The 10,827-nt window shown below is 39.4% G+C and overlaps 1 protein-coding gene across 1 annotated transcript; it reads left to right on the top strand.

Annotated features, from left to right (window-relative positions):
- The first annotated feature begins 221 nt into the window (after positions 1–221).
- Positions 222–9,072, top strand: LOC131555072 (cytochrome P450 2K6-like). The gene is made up of 9 exons (XM_058800753.1): positions 222–622; positions 2,202–2,364; positions 3,497–3,646; positions 4,739–4,899; positions 5,539–5,712; positions 6,294–6,435; positions 7,129–7,313; positions 7,398–7,539; positions 8,837–9,072. The coding sequence occupies exons 1-9, from the start codon at positions 365–367 to the stop codon at positions 9,022–9,024; spliced, it is 1,563 nt and encodes a 520-aa protein (XP_058656736.1). The 5' UTR covers positions 222–364; the 3' UTR covers positions 9,025–9,072.
- Positions 9,073–10,827: the final 1,755 nt, after the last annotated feature.

Here is a 10,827-nt window from a genome sequence, read left to right as displayed (position 1 = left end):
AGGATATCTGTGCTAAAGGCAAAAACATGATTAATCAGTAACCTGGACAGCGTGCAGAATTTATGGCTTTTATGGCAAATGTCAGGTTGATGACCTGAAGTTATCCCTGTTCTTGGACTTTCACACTTGCCCAGTGACCCATACTCACCCAGTTACATTGGTTAGCAAACATATATATGCTCCTGTGGCCTTCAGAGGGTTCATTAGGAAGCACATGGGAAGAGAACAAGAATAAAACACATCCTTCTAGAGAAAAAGTTTTATGGACTAACACAAGAGCCTCTCAAGCACAATTATTTCAGGAGGACAGAGATCCAGAGTCCACATTTTCTCTTTTCTGTGGCAAATACTTGGCTGAATAGAGATGGGCTGGAACAGCAGCACTTCCATTAGTTTTGTGTTCATCCTGGCTTTTCTCTCCATTTTGAAAACAGCAGGTTTCTGGAACAGCAGCACTTCCACTGTTTTAGTGTTGATCGTGGCTTTTCTCTCCATTCTGAAAACAGCAGGTTTCTGGAACAATGACCGAAGACAGAACTTTCCTCCAGGTCCAAGACCATTACCTATAATTGGAAACCTTCTTTTGTTTGACTTGAAGAGACCCTACAGAACTTACCTAGAGGTACTCATTTTCTTTTCTGTTGGTCCTATCAACCAAGCCTCATAGTCTAAGATGTCAGAGAGTTTCTCCTATTGCACCCAATGTATTTCATCCATGCATGAGCCTTTAGCAAGGGACCCAGAGATGGTTATTTGAGCAGAAAATGTTGAATGCAGCATGGTTTCTTGACTGTAATATTTTATCCAGGTGCCAGCCTTCAACAACTTTCAAATTAATAGCAAGCATCCACCTTATTTTGGTGGTAATTTTGAGAAAAAGATAACAGAATAAGGAATGATTTTGATATGTGGTGTAACCCTCTCTGCCTTCAGCTGATTGATGTACCTGGAGCTGTGACTGCAGCATCTTGACTTCACTGATTTATCAACATTCTCATCTCCCTTTCCTCTTTTCTTCCCCAAAAGTTGACCATATAACTATGTACTCTTAATATTCAGGGCCAACCTTTGCCAAAATATTAAATCTTTCAGTTTTCTTCTAGTGCTTTCTTTACCTAGCTTATTGCAGAGCTTTGCTGACTTTGAGTTAGAAGAGGTCTATGAACCTGCTCCTTTTCTTAGAGTTTTTTTATATTTAGACATTAAAATTACACATCTTCCCTGCTGATGATTTTGAAAGGCATATTTGCACCAACAAACCTATATGGATGTTGTACCCACAAATCAAAAGACTGCTTAGATGCAATATCTGAAATATCACTGCAGCTCTCCCACACAGTCCAGTCATGTTGACAAAAGCAAGTTCCATCTGTTTTCAGGCCAGCAGAACCAACATGTATCTGCTGTAATTCAGTGATTCCTTTCTGGTGCTGGATACTGGCTCTCTGACTTGAGCACAATTCAGATATGTGTCACTGCTCCTGCTGTTTCAGCTGGCTGTACTTGCTCAACACTTGCTGAACATTTTGCATCTTGATGCTAAATAGATGCCTTCTGTTTCTCTCTGCAAACCCATTAGAAAATGAGTGCAGTCAGGAAAGCCCTCTCCAGTAGTCAGAAGAATCAGGAACACCGAGTTACATAAAAATAAATCTACCTGTATCAGCTAAAAGACTGCCACTTTGTCTCTGAGACAGATTCATGGTGCATGTAATCACGCATAAAAAGCTTGAATGTATCTAATGCTAAATCCTGGCCCAGAAACAAACTGATTTATTTTTAATAAAATAATGGTACCAAACACTTGAACAGGTTGTTCAGCATAGCCTATGCACAAAAGAAACACAATAGCATGGAGCTAAGTGTGAAAACATGAGTCAAAAATTGAATTTACAAGGGTTTCTGAGGGCAGACAGAACTCTGAGTGCAATCCTTTGCTGACTTGGGGTTTCAGCTGTTGATACTTCTGCTCAGTTCAGCACAATGGAACTCTTCTCCCATTTAGTCATTATCCACCACAATGTCTGGCATGTTCCCATCATTTAAATCTAATGCTAAATCTGCCTTTCCCTGTAGTCAGGAAAATATCCACCATGTGAGTAACACAGAGGCAGGACTGGAAAATAAGCAGCACTGGAACAGATTATGAATTTCTCTGTAGCCTGTAAAAGTTGTAAATCACTGTTCTCTTCTCCTGACAGCTGTCCAAAAAATATGGTCCAGTCTTCAGCGTTCAGATGGGGCACAGGAAAGTTGTGGTGATTTCTGGCTATGAGACAGTGAAAGAAGCTCTTGTAAACCAAGCAGATGCATTTGCAGAGAGACCTAAAATCCCAATCTTTGAAGATTTGACTAAAGGAAATGGTAAGCTGGTCTTATTCTTCCTAATCAGCTTGACCTACTCTTTTTTTCCCCCTATAGAAAAAGCAGGAGCTGGAACAACAGATCAGAGATCTGATTTTGGATCAGAGATCACAAAAGGCATTGGAAATAGGGAGAAATTTCATTGACTTTAGCACACTTAGTGTTGACAGTGGCAACAAAACAACCATAACCTTAAAAATAACTACAGCAACATAAAATGGATAGTGACACACTTCCAGGGTCTAGAATAGAGCATACTTGCCAGAAAAGCATTTCTAACTCTCATGATATGGCTCTGAACTTGTGGGGTTTTGGGCTTATCATAGAACAACCTTTTCTGAAACTAATATTCTACTGTTGCTCATCATTTCAGTGGTAAATAGTGCTTTTAAATTCAGAATGTGACAATAGATAGCATGTAGCACATAGAGAACTGTGGATTTATTTTAAAAAGGGAAATACTCTCTAATGAGATGAGTTTAAAAATAAGAATTTCACACCCAAACTTGATTCTAATTTAGCATAAGAATTTCATATTTATGTCTCCAAAGATCCTTGGAAAAATTCAGGAATAATTCTGTGAACATTTTAACAACTGCATCTTTTGATCATATTATTGCATAGAAGCTTGCTTTTTACTTTTTTTATTAATTTGGGGAAAAAAAAAAAAGTTGAGATCATCAGTTAAATGAAAAGAAATTGTGTGAAAAAAAATACAGTGAAAAAAATGGATGGTGGAGGTTTTAAGACATTACCTAATTTTCTAAGACATATTTTCCTACTTAATTTTTTTCCTGCAATCATCAGAGATGTTAGTTCAATTCCTCTTCCAAACTATGATGATCAGCAGTTTGAACTTGAATTTCCAATGTCCGCTTTCTTTCAGTGACAAGTGTCTTTGAGGATATATATTCTTCTTAAGATTGATTAAATAAACCTTAAATATTTATTCTTTGCTTGTGTAATGAACTTATTGCTGAGGATTTAAAATACTTAAGGCACAGTTGTGTGGTTTTCCTCATCTGGATGCAGTTTAACTTGTTTTAAAAGTTACTCTACTAAACATCTCCATTCTATGCTTACAAAATTATTTAAAATCTTGTGCCCCATTGAAATGTTCTCTTGGTCTCAGGGGTTGTTTTTGCCCATGGTGAAAACTGGAAGGTGATGAGAAGGTTTACCCTCACAGCCCTGCGAGACTTTGGGATGGGCAAAAAGGCCATTGAGGATCGGATTGTGGAGGAGTACGGGCACCTGGCAGAGTCCATCGCCTCCCAGGAAGGTGGGTGGCTCTCAGCACCTCTGCTGGCCACAGTGACTCTGAGATATGCACAAGCTTCTCTTTCCCAGCCTGGCTGTCAAAGGAGGAGTCAGGATTCTTTTGTTCTTGTTCTCAAGGTTGTTTATTATTTTTTATTTTTATCTATAACATTCTTTCTCTGACCCGCTGAGGTCTGTCTGGCAGGTTGGGTTAAGGCACACTGATTGCCTTGGGACAGTGTTAACATTTTTTATAAAAAACTACATGTACATTATTTACCATAACTTCCCAATCCCTATCACCTATATTAGACAGTGAGTTTCTACCTTAAACCAACCCAGAAGTGCCAACATCACAGCAGAAGATGGAGGCCAAGAAGAAGAAGGAGAAAGGCTGGACACGCCCAGATTCCTCCCTCTTGGCTTCTGAAGTCCCATTCTAAAAACCCCAAAAATCTATTTTTCACCCCGTGAGAAACTTTATTATTCTACTTAAACTTTCTTGTCTTGTAATTCTTCATATAAAGGTTGGTAATTGTTTTTCCATGGGTCCAGATCAAAGGCACAGGGGTCCTGGGCTTTTTGCCAAGGTCTCCGAGCCCCCCGGGCAGGGGCTCGAGTCCTCCAGGGCAGCCAGAGGAATTTCCTGGGTTCCGACAGGTGGGCTGTTCCTTCTGCAAACCCATGGCATCACAGAATGATTTGGGTTTAAAGGGACCTTAAAGCTCATCCAGCCCCTTCATGGGCAGGGACACCTTCCCTTACCCAGGCTGCTCCCAGCCCTGTCCAGCCTGGCCTGGAACACCTCCAGGAGCGGGGCAGCCACAGCTTCTCTGGGCAGCCTGTGCCAGGGCATCACTACCTCTAAGGTTTTGTCCAAGTATGCAAAGGCTTTTTGAGCCTTCTCAAGTTCAGATCTTTTTAGGAAATGTACACCAGTTTGATGAATTTGGCTCCTCTGGCATTTTTGTGTCCTGCTATGGCATTCTGACATTGGATAATAATCAGTGTTAGCAATCAATCATAAACAAATAGCTATATTTAATAATAAATTTATATTTACAAATTACATCTCTTTATTACAATGTAACAAATTCTCTTGTTCCTTGTCTAGGAAATCCCATTGATGCCAGCAAAATAATTAATGCAGCAGTTGCTAATATAATTGTGTCAATACTGCTTGGAAAACGATTTGACTACAAAGACCCCAGATTTGTGAGACTTGTAGCTATGACCAATGAAAACATGAGGCTTGCTGGGAAACCTTTGGTTACGGTAATGATTCACATGTTTATGTTGCTGTTCCACTGCATGCCAATAGCAATACTAGTGATTAGTTTCTTCTATTAAACAGGAAAATCTGAGACTTTGAGAGATAATTGGTTTACAAAGCAATTCTTAGACAAAAAACCGTTGAGAGACAGTATGGGAATCATGAAGTCAACAATCAAGCCCCCAGTCTCTCAAAAACATATTCAAGATAGAGTTTGAAGAGTCCTAGTGAGTGAAAAATACCTTTGTATGTTTGCATGCAATGCTGCCACACCCTGGATTGATTTATGTTTATCTAGGTTTTGAAAAAGAAAAAAAATGTTAGTGGAAGAGCTGGCCAAAGCAATAAAAAAAATTGCTGGCCAACATTTCCATCTGCCTGGTGGCAGCTTGAAGCTGTTTGAGCCTGATATCTACACTATTCCAGAAAAATAGTAATTTTACAAGATTATTACATCTATTTGGTTGTTCTTGATGAGTTTTCTACAATTCATCCACCCAGTTTTTCAAGTTCCTAAGAACAAAATATCTTAAGTTTTTGACTTTGTATCTGCAAGGATGGCCAAACATTGTTAATTTGTTTCTGTAGTGTTTTCAGAGCTCTGGCTGATAAACTCTCTCTAACAACTTCCACTCCCACAGATGTACAATATCTTTCCATACCTTGGATTCCTCCTAAGGGCAAACAAGCCTCTCCTTCGAAACAGAGATGAATTTCATGATTTTGTACGAGTTACTTTTGTAGAGTACCTCAAAAACCTGGACAAAAATGACCAAAGAAGTTTTATTGATGCCTTCCTGGTTAAACAGCAGGAGGTAACTGAGTATTTTCTTGTTGATTCCATCTCTTATGATTCTATGAAGACATTTGGAATTTTCTTTCAGTCCTTACAGCTGAATTTCTTTAGGGAAGCTGTCTTTGAGAAAATACATATGACAAAGTGGTAGAGTTGAACAGATACTTCATGCTGTTGAAATTCCAACCTCTTAATCAGTGAACATTTATCCTTATTTATTTTCTTCAGACTGTATAAATATATTTACCAAGGCTGCATCTTTTTATCTGCTCTCTCTGCTGTCCAAGTTCTTCTGGGTCTTTTGAATACATAACACTTTACAGAATGGAATCACTACCTGGGCTTTACTGGGACTTATTTGGGGTCTCTAAATATGGTTGGGTCACCTTCCCCAAAGGCAGCTCCCTTTGCAGATGGTCCCAGTAAATACAAAGATAGGTCAGCACTCTTCTCCAGGCACAAGCCCAAAGCTCTTCCTTGTCTTTCACACTTCTTTAAAATACAGGATTTATATCTTGGCAAGTACTTATCTACATAAACTGCATTTTTACGTGGGAAAGCTTTGAGTTTTCAACCTTTTATCTCAACAACTTTTTTCAGGAGAAATCCACTACCAATGGGTATTTCCATAATGGCAACTTGCTAAGCTTGGTGAGCAATTTGTTTACTGCTGGTGTTGAGACCATTTCCACCACACTAAACTGGGGCTTTCTGCTGATGCTAAAGTACCCTGAAATCCAGAGTAAGTGGTTTAATGATAGATACTGTTACACACAGGGAATAAGTGACCAAACAGGAACCTGGAGGATCAACACATCAGCACAACCTAACAGGCCAAGTTACAAAAAGCTGAGATTTCTAGCCAATTATTGTCTCTGTGCCCTCTGGTTCAGACCCAGTGGGGCAGAGTTCATACAGGCCAGGCCCTCTGCTTAGGGAAATCTCATTAATTAGTAAGTAAAGAGCTGTCCTGTGTTGGTCAATGATTCTATTCCAAGTTTCCCTCAGGATCTGTCAATAAACCAAAGGTCTGTGCAGATGTTAAATGAACTGTACTAAGGCTTTAGGGGCCTGAGAAGATTCAGGGAATTGCCTTTGTCTGGCAGCTCCATTCCAGCTGATGGCACAGGGTTGTTTGAAGTCAAATGGGGTTTTTGAGACAACCCTTGGGCAGACAATAGATCTTTAGACAGAAGAGACGACAGAAGAAAATAGATTTTTAGACAGAAGAGAAAAAAAGTCTTTAGGTTTCTTGTTGATAAAGAATCAATCAAACACTGTTGTCCTGTTCACCTCCCATTATTTTTGAAAGGAAAAAAAGATTTTTGGAGAATTTATGATTTTTACTCCAGATCTATTATACTTTACATCAGTAAAGCACAGTGTCTCAGGGGTGAATGAGTCCTTGCATCTTAAGAGTTGATTCTTTCTTCAGAAAAGGTCCAAGACGAGATAGAGCAAGTGATAGGATCCAACCCCCCGCGGATCGAGCACCGAGCTCAGATGCCATACACAGATGCTGTCATCCATGAAATTCAGAGGTTTGCCAATATCCTGCCACTGGATTTGCCTCATGAGACTGCTGCAGATGTCACCCTCCAAGGCTACTTCATCCCCAAGGTGAGATGCCTACAGGATTGCTTCTTTTAACATCTCTTCTTTCTGAATTTGTCCACGAATTCATTCCACTGTCCTATTTTGCAGGGAACCTACATCATCCCTTTACTGACCTCAGTCCTGAAAGACGAGTCGCAGTGGGAGAAACCAGACATGTTCTACCCTGAGCACTTCCTTGATGCCAATGGGAAATTTGTGAAGAAAGATGCTTTCATACCTTTCTCAGCAGGTGCTTTCTCTTTTACATGTATACAGAACACACAGCAAAGATGCTTCTGTGCATTCCTGCTTCCTTTTTCCATGTTCCTTTTAAAAAGTCATAAAAAATGTCAACTGGGTCAAGTTTTCATAAAGTGTGACAACAAAAAATCCCAAAATTCTGTGTAAAATCAAAGGACAGAAGGGGCTTGCCCTTTGAGGCTTCCCCAGTGTGACATTCACCTGAATTTACACACCTACACCATTTCCCAAATCATGGGAGATTCCAATCCTGCTCCTTCTCTGGCATTTCTCCTGCTTTGCTGGCTCTGTAATTGCTCTTTTCAAGTTCCCATACATCAGTCTCTGGCTAATTTATCTGTCATATCCACAACACTCTCCATTTTTTTTAATCAACCCTATTTGTATATTTTCAACTCTGTATGATCTTTGAATAAGATTTTTTCTTGTCACACTCACCATCCAGTACATTGTATTTTTTTCTTTCTTTTTCTTCTTTCTTTTTAGAAGAACTTATGATACTTCCAGTTCCCAGGTCTTCTTTTCCAGACTTAAGCCTAGACATCCCAGCTGAAGCACATCCAGGGAATGTCAGGTCTGGGCATTCCCTGGAGAGTTTATTTCATATCACAGCCATTTTCAGTCACACAAGCGTGTTAAAACCAAATTTTAGTTCAGCTTTTTGTTAGTTCTGGCCTTGAATCATCATGCTATGAATAAGGCAGCTTACTAGCTACTGGATTTGACAGGACTTATATTTACAGCACTTTTGAATATTCATAGAATATCTCCTCCACCTGGCTCCTCACCCCACTCTGGCCAGCATTTGTGAATCTTCAAGGAATTTGCTGACAAATTTTCGTACAAAAAATTGCCTATGAGTTGACTAATAGACCTAAAGTCTAGGCTAAACCAGTTGGTTTGGAATGCAAAAATTCAGCCAAGTAGAAGAAAATTGTGAAAATGAAGTAAAAATTCAGATTTTATTGAAAACTGGAGTTAAGGAATTCAGACTACATTTCCATACATTTCTCTCCAAATGCAAGCATTCAGACAAAGGAAAATAAATACCCATCATCAGCTGGCTTTGGTATGGTACTTCTGAAGATCAAAATTCCTCTTTGTTAACTTGTACCCAAAAGAGTTTTAAAATGTGTTCTTTATTCATACCTAGGACATAACATTCAAATGTTCTGGATTCCCACTGACCTTTTTCAGGTCAAGAGCTGATAAAAGGGTTTTTTTCCTTCCAATACTAAAGAAGCAGCTCACTGATTCTCTTGTGGTCCTTTTGCTTTTTGTTCCAGGGAGGAGGATCTGTGCTGGGGAGACTCTTGCCAAAATGGAGCTCTTCCTCTTCTTCACCAGTCTCCTGCAGAGGTTCAACTTCCTCCCTCCACCTGGAGTTTCCAACTCAGACCTGGACCTCAGTCCTGCCATTTCATTTAATGTCATCCCCAAACCCTATAAAATGTGTGCTGTAGCACGCTCCTAGAGCTCTAATCTACTGTGCTGCTAAAATGTTTAAATCACTTTTCCATGGCATCTGTCTTCTTAATTCTTTTACCAAAATAATAATCCATATTTCAATTAAGGTTTCCAGTACTTCTAAACGAAAGTGGTGTTCTTTTATTTTTTGGGAGAGGGCAGAAATGGACCAGAAGTGTGAAGTAAATGATGGCTCATGGATTAATCTCTTAGATCACCTAATCTTGGTTAAATAATACAGGTCTTCAGCTTTCCTATTCTTGCTGCTATGTTCACTGTTTGTTGAAAGCATATCTCAAAAAATGCTCCCAAGTCCAGGTTTTCCTCAAAGACATATGGGCTATGAAGCTGTGCTTAGGTTGTACAAGGAGATAAATGCAGGATGTTCAGAGTTTGAGGCTGTCAGAACAGAAGGGCTGTTTGACCTTGGCAGGAAGCTGGGTTTGAAGCTGGACTGGATATCCTGATGTCCCCCAGTGCCTCAGTGCAGCTTCTTCCCTTGGCTCTTCTCCCTACCTCAGTTCCATGTGCAAAGAAATCACAGTTCTGTACTTGTAGATCACTTCTGAGGAAAAACCTTAAGCCAAGCTGACATGAATCCAGGTCTTTAAGATTTTCTCTGAGCATTCCTTAAATGGATAAACTCAGTACATAAAACATACACAGAGGGAAATGTCTTACCTATTAAAGCCAAGGTTTGTGAAATTGAAGTCTCAGGAGCTCCCAGGTCAAATCACACAACTGTGGCCACAGCTCCACACATACAGATCAACAGTGAACCTTCTGGAAGAGGCCTCAAATCTCATCAAAACAAACCTTCTGATCATTCTGCAGCTCTGTCCAAGAGCATCCACCGTCAAGTAGAGCTAAGACCATCTCCTAAATGTCTGGATTTATGTTCCCTGGTTCATGTTACCCTGTTTATGTGTGCATGACAACCCCAAAGTAACAACACCCACAGCCAGTCTATCTTAAATCACCCAGTGTTGGGGAAAAAAATTAAATTAATTATGGCTTGCCTCTGTATCTATCCAGCACTGTAATGCAGCAGCTCATTCTTCAGTTATTATTTCAACTTCCTTATGTGTAAGCTGAATTTGACTCCTACTCACTGCCCTTCTCCACACTTTCTTTTAAAAATAAAAAGCTTTCAAAAAGGCAAAGGTCTCTATGTGGTTCAGGAAGCTCAAAACCCACACAGTAAATCACCCTTAATGAAAGCAAAGGAATATATCTTTACTTAACCTTTTCCTAGCATGCAAGAAAATCTTTAACCCATGCTCTGGATTAAATAATTTTGGGGTAATGGTTATATCAGCAAATGCTCTCCTTGCCAAGTGATCACAAATTTGAGAAATACTTCTAAATAATTATATTCCTTTTCCTATGGTTCAGTATAAAGCAAATACTTAGTCTGGTTTTCCTGATCCTACATGGTTTAGGTAATCCTGTGAGGAGTAGAAAGCTGGACTCAGAGGTCCTTACAGGTTCATTCCAACTTGAGATATTCCATGATTCTAACTCCAGAGAGGCTTTCAAACCCTCACAGAAGAGAGATAATTAGCTTTTGTCTCACTAAGAGTAGCAGCAGCTTGTAAACAGCAGAACAAGAGTTCATGCTGCTATCTTTCACCAGGTAATTTACCAGAGAAGGTATTTCATGTTGTTTGATGTTGGTTTTTGTATTGAGTAATGAAAATGTAAAACAAAAAATTTAATTTGATTAAAATTATTCCATTTTCTTCAATTGAGGATTTTTGCTAAAAAATAGTAAGAAAGTTGAACGGGGGACTTATAAGTGAGTATTAGA

This window comes from Ammospiza caudacuta, chromosome 3, assembly GCF_027887145.1.
Source record: "Ammospiza caudacuta isolate bAmmCau1 chromosome 3, bAmmCau1.pri, whole genome shotgun sequence".
In the NCBI taxonomy this organism is placed as follows: Eukaryota; Metazoa; Chordata; class Aves; order Passeriformes; family Passerellidae; genus Ammospiza; species Ammospiza caudacuta.
This window is presented reverse-complemented; position numbering and strand designations above follow the sequence as displayed.

Excerpts from the sequence above, each read along its gene's own strand:
- LOC131555072 (XM_058800753.1), top strand. The coding sequence starts at position 365 with ATGGGCTGGAACAGCAGCACTTCCATTAGTTTTGTGTTCATCCTGGCT. Across the intron at positions 2,365-3,496 it reads AGATTTGACTAAAGGAAATG|GGGTTGTTTTTGCCCATGGT; the intron begins GTAAGCTGGTCT and ends TCTTGGTCTCAG. Across the intron at positions 4,900-5,538 it reads CTGGGAAACCTTTGGTTACG|ATGTACAATATCTTTCCATA; the intron begins GTAATGATTCAC and ends CCACTCCCACAG.